The sequence below is a fragment of the Musca domestica genome, unplaced genomic scaffold, assembly GCF_030504385.1.
Source record: "Musca domestica strain aabys unplaced genomic scaffold, Musca_domestica.polishedcontigs.V.1.1 286, whole genome shotgun sequence".
NCBI lineage: Eukaryota > Metazoa > Arthropoda > Insecta > Diptera > Muscidae > Musca > Musca domestica.
Genome location: NW_026712295.1, coordinates 151,446 through 170,950, shown reverse-complemented (window position 1 = coordinate 170,950; position 19,505 = coordinate 151,446). Strand labels below are relative to the sequence as shown.

The following is a 19,505-nucleotide window of genomic DNA, read 5'->3' as shown; positions in this document are numbered from 1 at the left end:
ATGTGTTTTTTAATTGCTCTCTACCTTTCAAAGACAATTTCCCTAAAACTTAAGATTTTTTTCATGTTTAAAAACAAAAAAGAATCTTAATTTTTGGCAGAAGAGTGTCTGTTTCATACCTCGTTAAAGGTTAAATTTATGTATCTAGTCAAATTTTGGAGATATTGACAAAAATATATAATTTTTTAAAATGACAAATTTTCAGCATAGAATTCAACAGAGCATAACTAGGGGATGTGACAAGTGTATCCACAAACAAATAACAGATTTTTAAAGCATAGATTCTTAGCTTTAAATAATGGGCGAATATGCTAATATAACTAACCAAATACCAGAGATATCGACCAAAATACACAATTACCCAAAAAGACAAATTTTTAAGGAATTTTCCGTAATCAATTTATAAAGGACATAACTTTCAAACTAACTAAGATATCCCAAGAAAATTAATTGATTTTTTAAAGAAACAATGGTAATCTTTAAATAGAGTGTAAATATTCCAAAATAGCTTGTCAATTAAAATAGATATCGGCCAAAGTACATGATTACCCAAAATTACATATTTTTCGGAATTTTTGCGCAATCAAGTTCAAGAAGTCACAACTTTAAAAGTCAGAGGTGTATCTAAACGAAATAATACAATTTCAGAAGAAGAGGCTTAATTCTTTCAATTAAATAACATTTTGTTGAAATATCTAACCAAATACCCGAGATATAGGCCAAAGTAGGCAAGTACGCAAAATTACCAATTTTTGGTAATTTTTGGATTAACAGTTTTCAGAGGTCATAACTCTATAACTAATCATTGTATCGTTGAAAAATCATTACAAATAGAAAGATTATATTCGAAATGTTATAAAACAATAGAGTTATAATAATATTACCGACCAAATACTAAAATTATCGACCAAAGTACATATTTACCCAAAATAATAAAATTTCTGTCATTTCTTTGTGATCAAGCTAAAGGGCCCATAACTTTGGGAAAAGCACACAAATTCAAATATTATTTTCAGATATTAAAAGAAGACATTCAGAGCTTTAAATAGTGGTCAGATATGTTAATATATCTAACCAAATGGAAAAGATATCGACCAAAGTCGGTAAGTGTTCAAAATTACCAATTTTTGGAAATTTTCAAGTAATTAGCTTCTATGGGCCATAACTTTAGAAATAATAAAAGAAAAACAAACAAAATGAACAGATTTTCATAGAAGAGAGTCTAATAATTAGATAGAACAAATTATGTTAATATAGATCATTAATTAACAGAGATATGGGGAATGGGTACGCAAGCGAGAAAAGTGAACAGTTTCTGGAAATATTATCGTAACCACGTTCTAGAGGTTATAACTTCGATAATTTTTAATCTAGAACAAAGCTATACATTAATTTTGTGAGAAGAGAGTCCCACCTCTATAAAGACTCTAGACTTGTGGATATATCTGATCAAATACCTGAGATATGAGCCAAGTACGCAAATAATTAAAAAAATGTTTTATTTTTTAAATGGTTGTAACCATTAAGAGGCCATGATCTAAGAAACTTATTCTCCACAAATGAGATTCTTAGCTTTGCATAAAAGGACTTTCAATTTATTCAACAGTTTGAGTTCCCATGATCTTCAATTTTCATTAGAAATTCTCTATATTTGCATCATAAGCCTTTGATTGGTGGAGAGCATCATCATTTAATTCTTTATGTTACAGTTTTTTTCTTTTGTTCTCTTCTTATATTAATTCACATTTTAAATAATTTAATTAATATTTTATTATATTTTTTATATGATTTCTTTTACCTTACTTTGAATTTCATTGTAAAATTATTATTATTTTTTTATATATTGTCTAATTTATTCCTTGTGTTAACTTTGCATAGTTACTTAAAAAAAAATCAATGTTGATTTTTTTTGATTTGGTATTCTAGGTTTTGCTAGGTTCTTTTTCCACCCATTCAAGAAGAGATTTTCTTTGTTGTGTATGTAAATTTTGTGCGTGGGCTAATCATTTTCAAAACTATTATTCTTCACATTTTTTTATTATTTCGCTTCATAATTTGGCCTTTGGAATTTATCACCAACAACTTTTGTCTGGGCATTGGGTATTTTTTAACATTAAAAAAATGATATTTCTCAGTCAGTAAAAATATGTTTAGGTTACTAAATCGACTTGATTTGAAATGTCAATTCCATACGCCACGTAAATCGTATTAATAAATCCATTGTATGATATTTGACTTTTGAAATCGAGTGGATTTCGTAAATCTAAACGTACCTTTACTCTCATAATTAATTACTAGTTTTAAAGTGGCCGGCCACATGACAACTTGTCATTTAGCATATTTTTATGTCGACTGAAGAACCAGAGTTAAGGAGAGAATACATAAAACGCTTCATTGACTGGCTTAAGTCATCTTCTTCGTAGAGGAACAAAGAAGCCTTAGGATGACTTAGGCTGGAAATACATAAAGCGCATATTTGGCTGGCTTAAGTCATCGGCTGGCTTCTTCGTAGATGAACAAAGGAGTTTTAGGTTGACCTAGTTCGATTTTGGCCCTAGGCTCATTTGTTCATTTCCGAAGAAGCCAGCCGATGACTTAAGCCAGCCAAATAAGCGCTTTATGTATTCCCAGCTTTAGTTCGATGTTGGCCATGATGAACTGTCAAATCAATTTTGGATTTGAAAATGTTGAATGAAAAGTTATTGAAATTTGTAAAAATTGTTAAAAAAAAAACGCGAATTATAATAACCTCCGAAATTTTTTGACATATCAATGTTCCCAAGCGATGATGTTGGCCCCATGCTCCTTTGTTCTTTTCCGAAGAAGCCAGTCAAAAAAGCGTTTTATGTGTTCTCACCTTCAAGTTTGCATTTGAGTCTTATTATAGAATGTTTACATTAGGACTATTTACCAGATTAAACTCTTTAAATGCGAATTTTTTTTGACGTATGTACGATGAAATTGACAATTAAAATTCCCTGTATATTTTTAAACAGTTAAACTTAAGATGAGAATACATAAAACGCTTTTCGGACTGGCTTAAATCATCGGCGGCTGGCTGCTTCGTAGAGGAAGAAAGGAGTTTTAGGTTGACTTAGTTCGATTTTGGGCCAAAGCTCTTCTGTTCTTTTGCGATGACTTAAAAAGTCAAAAAAGCGTTTTATGTATCCTCACCTTTACTAATAGATTTTTAAAGTTAACAAATCCAATGCCAGATAGTTCCAAGTCGAAATTTAATTTTTAACTTTCTTCATTCCAAAATACATGGAACCCTCCGTTTAGTTTATTTTTTTTTTGTTCTGGTGTATTCAAGTGCTTTCCTTGCATAACTTCTGTTTCCTGTCCCCATGTGAAGTGTGCAAACATTTTTTATGTTGGTCTTTCTTTTTCATTTCTTTGATTTGCCGAACATAACATGAATTTTTTTGTTTCGATTTGGTTCTTGGATTTCTTGCAAATGTAGGATGGTATTACTACTGGCCTCAGCACTTTATTAGATTTTAGTTTTGTATATGGTGTGGTATTTTGGGTTCTACTCTTTGGTTCTTCTTCTTTTGCTCCCTGTATATGAGAAGTGATTATGATTTTTTTCGAAGCAAAAAAAAAAAAAAAACATGGATTACTTGCATGGCATATGCAAAAGTTTGCATACGATTATCATTATAAAGCTCTTCAATGTAAACGTAGCATAAATAATATAAAAAAACTCATAAGGAGTTTTGTTTTTATAAGTATCCCATAAAATTGTCTTGATCTAAAAAAGTTTGTAATCAATTGGATGGGTGGCTGGGTAGCTTAAACGCATGACTATAAAAGTGGGGTACACACTATGAATCAAATGTATTATTTTTGCAAATTGCAAACAATTTTAAACATTCAAAAATTATAATTAAAATATAAGACAAAATTTAAAGTTTTCCTAAAGCTTGGCTACGTTTACATGTAGGGATTTAATAAACCGTCTGGTTTAAATTGAACACATGTCAATAAATGAGGTGTTTTCATAAAAATATCAGACCAATTCCATTTAAAAGAGCTTTTAATGCATATGTCACCATAGCAAGGTTACTAAAGGGTTAATTATTGCTAAATATTATGCCCGCCAGAAAACGTCTTTATTTTTAAAAACAAGAAGTACCTTTCGTTTTTGTGACAATAACATAAGTTTAATTTTGGTTTTGTAAAACTGCAAAGTTTTAGAAATTTTTGGTAAGTAATTTTTATATTTTTACATCGTTTTTGTTTCCGTGAAAGAGAAAAAACATGCAAATCGGCAGAAAATTTATAAATTCTTATTATTTGTAATTTAAAAAAAAATCAAAATTTTGGTTTTAATTTCATTAAGATATAGTACGCTGCTGTTTATATTTTTGTGATATGTAAGAAATTATTTTTGTTTAATGTTGTGGTGTTGTTTTTACACACACTCACACACATTTATTATAAGTTTTTTGGTAAGTAAAATCAATGACATTAGTTTACATGTAATTCAATTGCTTGGCTAATCGTGAAATTTTAATTGAAACCAAGAAAAAAAATGTCTACAAAATGAAGAGAGGTCACTGGTTGATTTGATGTGTGGCCAGATCACTTTAATACAGGGAAAGTAAATATGAAAAGTCAACTCATTTTTGACTTGACATTTTGTGAAAGTGATCTGGCGATACATCAAATTAACTTGCCTATTTTTATTAGAGGACGTTTATTTAATTAACATTGGCTCTTGTCGTGAAAAGTTGAAAAATAATGTAAGCTAATGTAGTTTATATATAATTTTTATCATTTTCTTTTAACAACCCTTTCATGTATTTATAAAAAAAAAACGTAAACTGTCGATCACAACAATTTCATATTTGAAAACAAAAACGCTCGTGCAGTTTTATAATTGATATATTCTTCTTTTTTTCTTTCAGTGTACTATAATTACTTAAGTTCCGTTAAACAGATACTAATCTTGTGTTTATTTATTTGTAAGCCAGAAAAAAAAAAAACAATTTAAAAAGGGAATAGCTATTAATCTAGGACGAATTGTTTTATTTGTATATTTTATTCTTACAAAGCTACATGGCGACACATCAAATTTGGAAACTAAAAAAAAACATTTGTTTTGAAGGAGAAACTAATACCTTGTTTATATGGTATAGATTTTCAGAGGTGAAATGCCAGACAGTAAAAAGTTTTAATTTCATAAAACTTTTGTAAAGAAAATACAAGATTTAATATTTTCATAGAAAAAGAATCCAGGACCAGAAATAAACAACTTTTTGTTCGAGTTACTGCTTGACTTGATTAATGACTTGATTAATCATCGGTTTGACATGACTTGATTAATCATCGGTTTGACATAACCTTTTTTCTCGAATTCCCTTTTCTAATGTTAATGGTTTGGAGCAATGAACATGATAGAAGAATACAGGCAGTCGCATCGACACAGCTCCTGGGACAATGAACTGTCAAATCGATTTTGGAATTGAAAATGTTGAATGAAAAATTATTGAAATTTGTAAAAATTGTTGAAAAATTCAGGTTATAACAACCACCGATTTGCGTCGTATAAGAAAACATTTAAAAATATACTTTTTTGATAAATAATTTAAAATTTTTGACATATCAACGTTCCCAAGCGTTGATGCATCTAGCTATATTCTTCTACCATGGCAATGAATGTTTGCTGGGTGAGTGATAGGAAAAAAATGACCTTGTTGCAATAGTAGAAGAGTACAGGTAGATGTATCAACGCATGGGAACATTGATATGTCAAAAAATTATATGTCTTTTCAAACAGAAGTAGATTTTTATATGTTTTCTTATACGACATCATTCGGAGATAATATCCGTTTTTCAACAATTTTTGCAAATTTAAATAATTTTTCTTTCAACATTTTCAATTCCAAAATTGGTTTGACAGTTCATTGTCCCAGCAGCTGTGTCGATGCGTCTACCTATATTCTTCTACCATGATTGTTACTCTATCTTAGATTTCTCTCCCACATGTAAACACTGTATTTTTTCAAATTTTTGTTATTATAATCGGTTTGATATGTCGCCAGTCAGCTTTATGCGATTCAAAAAATTACTTGTGAAAATATTTATTTATTTTTTTAATTATTAAAAGCAAAAAAACTATTGTACATTTTGAACATTTTTGGCTAAAATCTGTTTGATTTGTAAAGTATATATTTAAAAAAATGAAACACTAGAAAATTTTCAGTTTTATAATTTTTTTCCAATTAAGAAAAAAATGAATTAAAAACAAAAAACATTTGTTCAGCACACCATTCCGATACGATAGACTAGAATCATAATTAAATCGAATCTTCATTTTCTTTAATTAATTTTTTTTTTATAAAACTTTTTGTTTTATATGAAGATTTATGATATGTTTTGTTGAGTTTTTTTTATTTAAATTGTTTTAGGTTATGTTTACACTAAAGCCATTTGAATTCGCTTTTGTAAAATCTATTTTACGTGGCTTATTGGAAAATATAAGAAAAATAATATAACATGAAAAAAAGCTACAATGTAAACATAGTATCATTATTAAAAGATAGTCTAAGAACACGTTAAGACTTCAAAATCCACTCGATGTCAAATGTCATGCATGGGTGAGCAGATTAAAGTGAATTTAGAAATGTCAAATGTCGATTTCATAACTTCGATTCCATCATTTTCACATTTTCTTTAAATTTTATTGAATGAAAGTAAAAAAACGCGTATTATAATAACCTCCGAATGACGTCGTATAGGAAAACATATAAAGATCTACTTATATTTGAAAAGACATTTAAAATTTTTTGACATATCAATGCTCCCAATCGTTGATGCATCTACCTGTATTCTTCTGCCATGATGTAGACGCATCGACACAGCTGCTGGGAAAATAAACTGTCAAACCAATTTTGAAATTGAAAATATTGAATGAAAAGTTATTTCAATGCGTAAAAATTGTTGAAAAACGCGTATTATAATAACCTCCGAATGACGTCGTATAAGAAACCATATAAAAAATTACTTATATTTTAAAAAAAAAAATTCTTTAACATTTTTGACATATCAATGTTCCAAAAAGTTCATGCATCTACCTGTATTGTTCTATTATGATATTAAAGAGCCAAGTGTGACCATGATAGAAAGCCTAAAGGTGGGAATACATAAAGCGCTTATTTGGTTGGCTTAAGTTATAGACTGGCTTCTTCGGAAATGATCAATGGAGTCTAGGGCCAAAATCGAACTAAGATAACCTAAAACTCCTTTGTTCTTCTACGAAAAAGCCAGCCGATGACTTAATCCATCCAAATAAGCGCTTTATGTATTTCCACCCTTACTTCTAAACTCTTACGGATTGAATTGAATTAAATTACAATGATGACTGGAGTGTAAACATGGCTGGATCATATTAATTACACTTTTGTTTATTGTATTATTTTATTATTATTATCTGTAAATTATTAGTTAATTGATTATTACTTACTATTTTAATTGTTTGTTGTTGTTGTTTAATTGTAATTTTTTTGTAACCTATTTATATTTTTCACTAATTTTTTTTTTTTTGTTAAATTTTAAGATTTTTTTTACTATTTTTCTTCATTCTACTTTTTTTCGGTGCTGTTACTAATTTATATATTCTTTTAGTTTTTAATATTTATTTTAATATTTTTTTAATTTAATTTCAATATTTTTTTCTCTTTTAATAAATATTTTATTTTGTTATTAATTTAAATCTCATTTATAATTAACTCATCTTTTTGATTTTTTTCTTTTTTTTTCAGTGTCTCAAAGTCTTTGGTTTCCACAATCTGCATTTATATTATAAACTTATTTATTATTATTTTTATTAATATCCCGAATGTAAATTATTGTTTATTATTTTTATGTTTTTTTTATTAAATATTTTTCTTGACAACCTTCCATTTAATCTATCTTGTTTTGTGTAATTGTTTATTCCTTTCTTTTCACAAAAAATAACTATTGCTTAGCAGAAACAACAATTTAAATAAATAAAAACAATTAACAATTTGAGATGATTAAATAAAAATGACAACAACAACACTTTATAAGACTGAAAACTCCAAGTAATCAAAGATCTAAATGGCTAAGTCATTACAAAAACGGCTGTGATATTTATGAAATTAATATTTTATACATTATTATATAAAGTTTTATTACATTTAAATAAATAAAAACAACAATAAAAAAACAACTTACCAATTTGGTGATATATCATCCAAATGGGCATGTTTCCAAAAGTCTCTTAATTCTTCCAGCAAAAATGATACCGGCATACCGTGAATGTTGCCCGAATTGCTGGTGGAATGCAGATTAATATCGGCATGGGCATCTACCCAGACCAAGGATAGATTTGGACTATGCATTAAATGGCCGGCCACTGAACCTAAAGACACCCACACACACACAAAATATTTTAAAATATTAAGCAAATCTCCCGAAAAAGAAGAAGTAAGTATACTTACCAAAACCAATGGCATGATCACCGCCCAGACACAAGAACTGATCTTGTTGCTTGAGTATTTCGGGGATTTTGGCAATCAGGGATTTATTGCAGCTCATAAATGTATTGTAATTTTTCATGTTTTTATAGTGTGGCGGTGTGTTTTGATCATCGATCAATTCGTAGCTTAAGTTGCCATAATCGGTAATCGATAAATTTCCTAAATAAATAAAATAAAGAAATTAAATTGTTGTCTTTCTTTGAAAATCCTTCACTTCTCTGGTAAGTATAACAAACACCAACCTCTTGAGGACTCCAGCAGCATGGATACCAAACCATTTTGCCTTAGAAAGTCGGGTGCCTGTTCCACGCCACCCTTGCTTTGGCCCTTACTAAAGGGTACACCCAAAATACCCAGTTTTGTTTTTGTCCCTGCCGAAGATGAAAACTGGCGAAATATTGTTTTCAACATTTTGTTCAGAAGTTCTCCTCCAACGTCTTTAGTTTTGTAATGCTCTTTGACAACTAAAACCAAGCCAATCAATAATCCAGAAAAAACGCGGTCCAGCCTCCGCTTTATGGTTGCAACTGATAACACAGACAACAATCATGTTTCTGTCATATTTTATATTTTGTTGTACGATGTCCGATAACCTTTGGGAAGGCAAAGGCAAATCTCAAGCTTTCTTTTTACAGAGATTTCAGGCAAAAATATTTTTCTTACGAGGGGGTATTCTTTATTATCAATGAATTTTATAAACCATTTGAAAACAAACTGATACGTCATAGTTTTTTTTTTTTTTTGTTTTTGTAGTAATAAATACATTTACTTTGTAAATAATCAGTCAGAAAGGGGTTTTGAGCAATGTGATTCATTTAAGAAGACAAAATCATGGAAGATCTGTAATACCAAAATATGGGCAAATAGTGGTAAAGCGCAAAATAAATAGTTAAGCTTCAAAGGCAATAAAAAAACTTAAATCGGCAATTTACAGGGTGTGATAAAAACTGCAACAAAGTCAAACGCCATAAATCTCACTTTTTTTTAAATTTATTGACTGAAAGCAAAAAATGTTGGAAATAGCATCAAATCTTAGAAAAAGTTTAAATTTGTTCGAATTGGTCACCTTTGGCACGAATTAAGGCCTTCAAACGGCCAATGAAACCGACACATGCTGCCCGAATGTTTCTCTGCGGTATTTTGGCCCATTCACGGCGAAGCGCTTGCTTGAGGTGATCGACACTTTGGTATTTTTTAGGGCCAACCTTGCTTTTCCAAAATACTCCGGATTAGTATCCGGAGATTTTGGTGGCCATTATGCACTGGAAATGAAGCGAGGAACCGCATTTGGTAACCATTCTTGGATGTTGTGTGCAGAGTGCAATGATGCTGAGTCCTGTTGGAATGTCCTCTTGGTCTGCGGCCAAAATGTTTGCTTGCCCAAGGCTTTAATACACCCTCCAGAATATTTTCGCGATAATATTTGGCATTTATTCTGATGCCACGGTCAATTAATAAGAGCGGAGAGCGACCATTGGCTGTTATGGCGGCCCACACCACCATCACCATGGCCGGCGCTTGAATTCTGGTGGCCAACCGAAACAAACTGCTGGACAACGAATGTTTTCTCATCGGCACCGGAGAAAACCAAATTCAGCAGTTCGCCACTTTCGGCCAAGCGATGCAACTCTTTAGCTCTTTTCAGTCTATTTTCTTTCCGTTGCTGTGTAAGTTCTTGGCATTACCTCGAGCTCATTTTTCAAAATTTGCCGAATGGAATATTGCGATATGTTCAGCTCACGAGCATTTTTTCGGCCACTACGACGCGGCCGTCGATCAAGTCGCTTCTTTACATTTCGAACCATTTCTGCTGATGTTGCTGGTTTCTTCCGTCCACTACCTTGACTTCGCCGGGCTACGCTACCTGTATCACAATAATGAGCAATGGTACGAGACACAAAAGATTTATTCACATTTAAATGCTGGAGAGCTCTAACGATAGCCACTTGTGGTTTTCCAGCCAAATAAAGAAATCACTTTGATCCATTATTCCATCACGAATAACTTTTTTTTTTCTGGAAAATTCTCACCAAAATGCTTTTGTTGTAAGCTTGTAAACAATATAATGAACTGTCACTGGAATAATTTTAACAATTGTCGGATGAGTGGCTTAGAGATGACAGCAGTCTGAAGTTGGTTGCAGTTTTTTCATCTCACCCTGTATATTTCCTTCTACCACCTAAGAACATGAAGTGGTGATAATTTAATGGAAATATGGCTAAGAAAATATCAGGAAATAAATTGTACTTCTAATAAAATCTAAATTTATATAAGGATATTGTTCCCCGGGAAGGCTTTTTGCCGAATAAGAAATCGAATTGTTGAATTACAGGCGATTTGATTGCGAGGGATGAACTTTCAGCCTACAAGTATAAAAAAGTTTAGGTTATATGGGTAGGTACATATTTTAAATTCATTTTAATTCAACTGCTCCACAGGGCCAAAAAAATTATAAAAGATTTTTTATTAAAAGACAATTTTTTAATTTACTTTTTTATTTTTTATTAATTTAAATTTTTAAATTTTAAATTTACATTTCTATTTTTTTATAAATTTAAATTTTTACATTTACATTTCTATTTATTTTATATATGTATATTGCACTAAAATGTTGCTTTTGTTTTTTTATAATATTTTAATTTCTTGCATCATCTGATTTTGTTAGCGTTTGCTGCTCAGCCGCTTCTTTTTCTTTGCGATAATGTTCCCATTCATGATTTCTTAAATCCGCTTGATATTTAAAAGCCATAGGGCATTGGCTACACATATAGGTATTTTCGCCAACATGTGTGCGTAAATGTTTATTCAAATCATTGCTTTGGGCATAGGCTTTGTCGCAATATTTGCCTGAAAAAAAAGAAAAAAAAAAAACGTAAAATAAATAGATTCAGGGGAAAATTTTAGCAATCTATGATAGAAAATTTTTAACAAATGTAATCAGCAGTGGCTGGATTCTTGTTTTATGAAAATGTGAAACGAAAATACAACATTTTTTGCCTTCATAAAAGTTTTCATTTCAAATGATCATGGAATGAGAATTTAACCACAGCTGTGGATTATGGGCCTCATAACAGATTGAAAAATATATATTACAATTAACACACTAGGTTAGGTTAGGTTAGGTTAAAGGATACGCGGTTGTATAAACAACCACTTCACTCGAAGACCTTTTGGGCCATTGTGTTCATCCTAATTAAGAAGATAGGAGAATAGAATATAGAGAAGAAAAAAAAATGGATATCGAATAGTCAAGAAGTGAGAATCTGAATAAAGAGTAGAGAAGTTAGTAGGTTTGCATCCACGTGTCGAGTATCAACGTGTCGTCCTTAGCCATTTTTGTCTTCTGGCTAACTGAAGAATGACTGCTGGCTCGATGTCGGAGAGGGAGGGCAAATCTGGCAGAATTTGCTTACCCAGTAGCCTCTGTCTCAATCCTAAGGGAGTTAGGCAGTGGCAGAGTAAGTGTCCCACCTTCTTAGTTTCTTCCTCGTCCTGACAAAGCCTGCAGTATTCAGTGTCGTCGCCCACCTCCCCTCATTTGGATGCCAAGGCCTTAATGTTGCAGTGTCCTCCCATAGGGGTGGATTCACTGAGCTCTCAATTTCTAAATCTACTGACTCACATTCGCGTCTGGCCAATTTATCAGCCGATTCATTGCCAGATATGTTGCAGTGCCCAGGGACCCAACAGAGTTTGACAAACGATTTAACTTTTTCCAGAGCATTCCTGCATCCCCGAACTATCATAGATTTGATTGTGAATGAATTTAGAGCCTTCAGGTCCGCTTGACTATCGACATATATAGTCACCGGTCCGTCCACTTCATTGATTCTATTTGCTACCAGCTCTATGGCCTTCCTGGCTGCAAAGATTTCTGCCTGAAAAACGCTACAGTTGCTGTTTAGTTTGAAGGATCATTGGATACTTAGACTTTCACAGTAGACCCCAGCTTCCGTTCCATTTTCCATCTTCAGTATAGACAGCTATACCGTTAAAATGTGAGATCCGCGAACGGTTGGATCTCACATTATAGAAGAGATAGCTCCGATTGCTCGCTTTTTCTTTACAAATGTTTCCAATTGCAAACTATCATAGTTTTTTTTATCATTCATCACTTTGAATACCTACACTTATATGGTTTCTCTCCCGTGTGGGTACGACGATGACGATTGAGATTCATTAAACGTGGGAATCTAAGAAAAAGAAACATAATAAATTTAAAATTACAAAAAAAAAGATCCAAAATTTCTCTTACGCCATTGGACACTGATCACACTTGTAGGGTTTCTCGCCCGAGTGCAGAACCTTGACATGCTGATGTAACGTATCCACTCGAGAAAATCTTGCCCCACATGTTGAGCATACATGATTTTTACCCTGCTGGTGGGACATCAAATGTATGTAACGATCTGAGGGGCATTTAAAACGTTTCGGGCAATGTGGACAGCTATAGGGTTTATCATCACCGTGGCGTTGCATGTGCTGTCTTAAGTTACTGGGCCTATAGAACTTCTTGCCACACAACGTACAAAGATAATTCAAGTCTCCGGTATGTATCCTCATATGTTGTTTCATGGCAAATTTAAAGGAAAATGCTGAAAGGGGAACACTGATTAGAATCGGTATATCGAACACTTTTCCTACACACATTTATCACAAAGTTCACATTGGAAATTTTTAATGCCCATATGGCGATTGGTGTGTATCTTCAAATGTTCCTCAACCACAAAGGTTTTGTTGCATTTGTCACATTTAAAGGGCACTATTTCGCTATGTTTTTTACTCATATGCTGTGCTAGACCTCCCACATTTGTATATGCCGCTGGACAATGATTGCAGGTATATGATTTATTTAGCGGCTCCTTTTTATCTTCCATTAGCCGAGTTTTATTCTTATTTTCATCGGGATGATGTTTTTCGTTGTGTTTTTGCAGCATAAAAGGATATTTGAAGCGATCATGGCACACCATACACACGAAACGATGAGCGTCGGTGTGTTTTTTCATGTGTCGTTCCATTTGTTTTTCAAAACGAAATGTGGCTTTGCACTGTGGACATGGATGGGGTGATCTTGTTTTGTTCTTTTCGACAATAGTATCAGTTTCTTCTTTCTCCGAGGACGTTGGATCCCTGGAAACAAAAGGAAATTAGTTTTATTTTACTTGACCTAACATTTAACAATAAACCTGCTGCTGGAGTCTAATTGGTCTAGATCCAAATCACAATTGTCTAGTGAATTTTCATCCTTAGAGAGCCTGTTGTCGCTTTTATCCATCTCCGACTCCTTGTGCCTATTGCGTTTGTGTTTTTGCAGCATGGTCGCATTGGGAAAATTCTTTAAACATGTATTACATTGATGTGTCATTGCACGCAGGGCTTTTTCAGAGTCACACGTTAAAGATGACACATCCAACTCCTTCTCAACTTGGTTCCTATTTGAATAGAATTTTGTTTTTATCAAATTTCTGAATTAAAGCTATCATCCCGAAATCCTTTACCTTCCAAACGTTTTTATAATGGCCCCCTCAATTTGATTATATTTTTCATTTATAGACTTTTGTAATTTCCTCAAAGAACTCAGTGGTATGTCCTCTTCATCATTGTCACTGTCATTTCCAGATACGTCTTTATCAGCAGCAATTGAAGCTTCCTCTTCACTATCGTTGATGCCCCTAGGAATCTGAAAAAAGCAAATGAGTTACATTTTCACAATTTTACCTCACAACTTACCTCTTTATGAGTATCAGTCTCAATTTTGTTCCCTATATCACTTGCATTTTCCCCAAAGGACACTTCAGATTGCGAAAAGTTCCCCCTCTCACGTAATACTGACGCTGACCACGTTTTATATAGCATATCGTGTGTGGTCAGACATAGCTTTTGGAATTTAAAAGCTTTCAATAACTGATCCATACATGCCTTGCATATTTCCTGAGGCACCGGAAATGACTGCTTTCGTTGTTGTTCTAACAGTTGTGGTGTGGTTTGTAAAAGCATTTCCTCAATGGTCAAATCAGATTCTTCATATCTCGTCGTTTGGGTATTAAACATGTTTTTCTTATTGGACATACACACCCTACAAATCTTGCCATATATTTTATGTGAATGCATAGCAATTTAGTTATTTATTTGCTTAATTTGTGTGGAATCTATTAAAACCACGGAGTTCCGGAAAAGCCGGAAAAGAAATTTACGAATGAGACGAGGAGCAAACCAAAATAAAAAACGTCCCCAACGAAAGAAATAACAAGACAAAACATAAAACCCAATAAAAAATTAAAGCAAAAGGGAGGCTCTGTTGTTTACGAATATGTGTAATGCATAACACCGAGAACATTTGTTGACGAATTAGATATGAGGACAGCGTAATCAGCTGGAAGATTAATAAGGCTCTATCAGACGAAATGTTTTTATGTATCATGGAATTGAAAATGTTGAATAAAAATTATTTAAATTTGTAAAAATTGTTGAAAAACGCGTATTATAATAACCTCCGAATGACGTCGTATGAGAAAACATTTAAAAATCTACTTATATTTGAAAATACATTTAAAATATTTTGACATATCAATGTTCCCCAGCGTTGATGCATCTACCTGTATTTTTCTACAATGTGTTTTAATAACTTTATGCTTAAGGCAGGATAAGTAAAACTCGCCTTCCTAAGATATTTAACATATAACTGTGCTCTTATAAACCCCGTAAATAATCAATTATTTATTATTCTGGTAAAATATGCCACTCGTCGCACGTAAATTTTTTAGATATGAAAATACATTTTATTTGAAATATTACATGGTCGAATTCTTTAGAAAAGTGTTGCCATATTCAATTTAGTTAATGAGTCTACCTTTATTAATTAGTATCTGGTAAAAACCATTCCGTCTGACCAAGACTTTAGATAAATAAGAATTAAATATGTAACGACCGCAACGTACGTCGTGACAGTAACTTTTAATGCAACCAATTAAATTGTACAGGGTGAGATGAAAAAACTGCAACCAACTTCTGACTGCTGCATTTCTGACAGCTGTTAAAATTATTTCAGTGAAAGCTCATTATATTGTTTATAAGCGTACAAAAGGCTTTCAAGCGTGATAGTGTGATTTTTTATATTTGGCTGGAAAACCACAAGTGGTTATCGTTAGAGCACTCCAGCATTTAAATGTGAATAAATCTTTTGTGTCTCGTACCAACGCTCGTTACCGTGATACTGTGTAGCGTAGCCCGGCGTCAAGGAAGTAGACGGAAAAAAACAGCAACATCAGCAGAAATGAGGTGTTTCTGGTTACTTTTCCAGCAAATCAGCTGATTTGTCAAAACAAACCAATTTGTCCCCCATAAGGAGAATTAAAACAAAGGAAGCAATACTAATTTTACAAGTTTTTTAAATAAAAATGTTGGAAATAGTCGTTTATTTTCTTATTGCATATTAACATTTACGTTTTTCACATTTTGTAAAGTTGTTCTCCAAAAACTATTAGTCTTGCTAATTCCAAAAAAATATTTTCAAATTGAAAGCACAAAAAGAAATGAACAAACAATAGAAAACATCTGATTGAATGTCGATGAATGAGAAGAAGAAGAGTTGCAAGTGATTGCAAGAAGAAATTTTTCCAGCAAGAATTTGCAAACTCTCACTGAAAGAACTGTCAAAATTTCTCTCTCCAACCGCTCTCTTTTGCAGAACTTTTGGGTTAACAGACGACTTCCAGTAACAATTTGTAACAATTGTTACAAACTTTAGGGTAACCAGACACACCTATGGTTCGAAAAGCAAAGAAGCGATTTGATCGAAACCCGCGACGCAGTGCCCAAGAAATGGCTCGTGAGCTGAACATATCGCAGTATTCCATTCGGCAAATATTGAAAAATGAACTCGGGAAAAGCCATTGAAATTCCAAAAAATAACTCAAGCGCCGGCCATGGCTATGGTGTGGACCGCCATAAAAGCCGATGGTCGCTTACCGCTCATATGAATCGACCGTGGCATCAGAGTAAATGCCAAATATTATAGCGAAAGTATTCTGGAGGGAGGAGTCGCAGACCTTGGTGGAGGGTATTTAAAGTTCAGCAGGGCCGAAATTACAGCTAACTAATTTTCAAGTCTTTCCTGGAAGTAACTTTACTGAACAATTCAGAGAGCTAATCAGGCTCCATCAAGTTTATTTCTCAAAGAAGAAGAGGTGCTCTTAATACAATTTCATTAATTTTTAGATTAGACTGTGTTATTCGCAGAAAAACTCATTTACAACGCACTTACTTTTATTACAGTTCTCAAATTTCAATGGGTAAATCTGTAAAAAAAAGCCCATTCAAAAAATTCCCCTTTCCTGCTTTTAACATTTGACCTATATTTACAAAATTGTCCATTTAAGCATGTTGTGATTAGTCAGAAGTGATAAGAAAAACATTTTTGCTATAAAAGCAAATCGAATTCAATTAATCCCAGTTATTGTCTAAACTAATCTAAGCTTGAAATAATGAAACTCATTGTGGTATTAGTTGTACTTTTGGTGGTAGCACAGGTAAAAAAAATTATATAATTCAAATTTTTCATTCTAAAACTGGTTACTTTACTGCAGTGCTATGCTCGCTCAATTTATGGAGACTCCTTTGCCATAGAAACTCCCGATTCTGAGGTAAGGTTATAGTTTTACGTATGGTAAAATTAAGAAGGTAAAGTCATTTCAAATACGACTATCCATTACTGCATTTTCTGTGATTTAGCTTGTCAAATTTCACTAAATAAAAAACAGATCCCATCTCCGATTTCTGTGTATACAATGGATTTGTGAATATAAATTTTGATAATGAGTTGCTGTCAAATGAATAAATTTGAAAAAAAAAAATTGTAAACATATGATTGCATGACTTTAGCTTCTTAATTCTACCATGGTTTTATGTTTATGTTTGAAATCTGAAAAATCTTTTCATTCCGCAGCCTTTATTTTCCGTCGAGCCACTACAACAGGACTCATCTTTGGTGGATTCGTTTACGCGTTCCAAACGCGGTGGAGGCACAGTAATAATTATAAAGACAGCTAATAATAAATTGTAGAAAATCAATTTGAATCATTTTATGATGCCAATGTGATATTATTTAATAATAAAAGGAAAATAAAGAAAATAAAAAAGGACAAATAAACTTTAAAATTTAAATAAATAAAGGTGGGAATACATAAAGCGATTAACTGACTGGCTTAAGTCATTGGCTGGCTTCTTCGGAATTAAACAAAGGAGCCTAGGGCCAAAATCGAACTAAGTCAACCTAAAACTCCTTTGTTCATCTACGAAGAAGCCAGCCAAATATGCGCATTTCCACCCTAAGGCTGGAAATACATAAATAGCATATTTGGATGGTTTAAGTCATCGGCTGGCTTCTTCGTAGATGAACAAAGGAGGTTTAGGTTGACTTAGTTCGATTTTGGCCCTAGGCTCCTTTGTTCATTTCCGAAGAAGCCAGCCGATGACTTAAGCCATCCAAATATGCTCTTTATGTATTTCCAGCCTAAGGCTGTATGTACATAAGACGCTTGAAGTCATGGCTAGGCATATTTTGCAACATTTCATAAAGGGATTACAGAGCCGCACTAAAATCATGCCGTCATTTTCCATTATAATTTGACATTAATATGCCCAGCCATGACTTCAAGTTTGTTATGTACTTCCACCTTAATTTACCTAGTCATGACTTCAAATAGTCCATGATACCGGCGATACTAGAGAAACTACAAAATAACGTTTGGCTCATGATTTTTTTTTTGTTTTTTATTTTAAAATCCCTAAGCGCGTTGGGAACTAAAAGGGTGGGAAAAAGGGGAGGGGATAATTGGCGAACTCTCTTTTGGAGAGGTAGGGGGTATATTGCCACACGAAAAAACAGACTTTGTCTGTGTGCCTTCATGTTATATTTGCGATGTTGTTTCTTTTATCAACTTGACCATATCATGCAGGTGTTCCCAGTGATGTTTGGCTATGAAATCTTCGACGGTGAAGATTCCAAATTGGCTCATGATTTGGTTTGGCTTTATTTTCTCTATTGCCTTTTTAGGGACATGGAAATCGACAAATGACCACTGTAGGGTTATACAAATCAATGTTGCATTGCTGCTTTCAACTATTGTGAATGGTTGAAGTTGGTGTTTTGTACAGTACACAACACTTGTAAGTGGCATTAGTAATAACGGTAATTGATTTTTTTTTAAACTTAAGTGACTTAAATTAATATCTAATGCTACGTTCACAAGGATACCACTATCAAAGTAACACCTAAACATTTGTAATAAAACACAAATTGGTTTACATATTTTTTTTTGTTTTTTATTATAAATTTACTATTAAATTGTCTTTATTTTCTTTTTGTTGCACAATAAATAAATTTGTATAATATATTATTTTTTTTTAATTTGTTATATAAAAAAACACTAAATTATTAATTTGTTTTTTTTTTGTCATTTCCTTTCTTAAAAATTTAAAATACAGCTAAAGCTTTTCGTTTATCATGTGTGATGATGATATTGTGTAAATAAAATATTATATATGTAGATATATATTTTATGTTTATATATATTTATGTAAGATTATATAGAGTTTGTATAAAATTAAATTGAGCAAGAAGTATTAAGGAAATTGTTTTGTAATTAAAAAGATAAAATTTATGTAGAAAAAAATAACAACTCTTTGTTAAGGAATGTTTTAAATATTACAAAATGTTTTTTTTTATCTACAAAGAGATTCGAGTTGCTTTGGGAGGATACTTGGAAGATACCGATGTCTCAGGCGTAAAAACAAATAAATGTTTTTTATCCACAAACATAAAACTTGTCCTTTCATGACATCATTTCCTTTTTTAAAATAATTTTTTTTAAAAGTTATTAAAGAATATTTTACAAAATCATTATTATTTTGGCTTAACTTTGAAATAATTTGTTTTATGTGTAAATATTGCAATTGTTTGTGGTTAATTTATGGAATATTATTTTCTTAAAAATA

At 32.2% G+C, this 19,505-nt stretch overlaps 2 protein-coding genes and 1 long non-coding RNA gene across 3 annotated transcripts in view; 1 reads left to right on the top strand and 2 right to left on the bottom strand.

Annotated features, from left to right (window-relative positions):
- The window catches only part of LOC101899521 (arginase-1), a 43,519-nt gene extending 34,415 nt beyond the window's left edge, over positions 1-9,104 (bottom strand). The window contains exons 1-3 of the mRNA XM_005179969.4: positions 8,753-9,104; positions 8,472-8,669; positions 8,206-8,392 (exon numbers count right to left, since the gene is read on the bottom strand). Coding sequence (XP_005180026.2) covers positions 8,206-8,392; positions 8,472-8,669; positions 8,753-8,921 — 554 coding nt within the window. The 5' untranslated portion in view covers positions 8,922-9,104. The remainder of the gene's footprint in view (positions 1-8,205; positions 8,393-8,471; positions 8,670-8,752) is intronic.
- Positions 9,105-11,069: 1,965 nt separating this feature from the next.
- LOC131803296 (zinc finger protein 260-like) lies at positions 11,070-14,841 on the bottom strand. Its single transcript, XM_059124384.1, has 7 exons — positions 14,241-14,841; positions 14,009-14,190; positions 13,697-13,942; positions 13,159-13,640; positions 12,766-13,105; positions 12,639-12,703; positions 11,070-11,357 (listed from the first exon to the last, which is right to left on the bottom strand). The coding sequence occupies exons 1-7, from the start codon at positions 14,619-14,621 to the stop codon at positions 11,146-11,148; spliced, it is 1,908 nt and encodes a 635-aa protein (XP_058980367.1). The 5' UTR covers positions 14,622-14,841; the 3' UTR covers positions 11,070-11,145.
- Positions 14,842-16,664: 1,823 nt separating this feature from the next.
- Positions 16,665-17,658, top strand: LOC131803298 (uncharacterized). Its single transcript, XR_009342515.1, has 2 exons — positions 16,665-17,152; positions 17,455-17,658. It is a non-coding gene; the product is annotated as an uncharacterized LOC131803298 (long non-coding RNA).
- Positions 17,659-19,505: the final 1,847 nt, after the last annotated feature.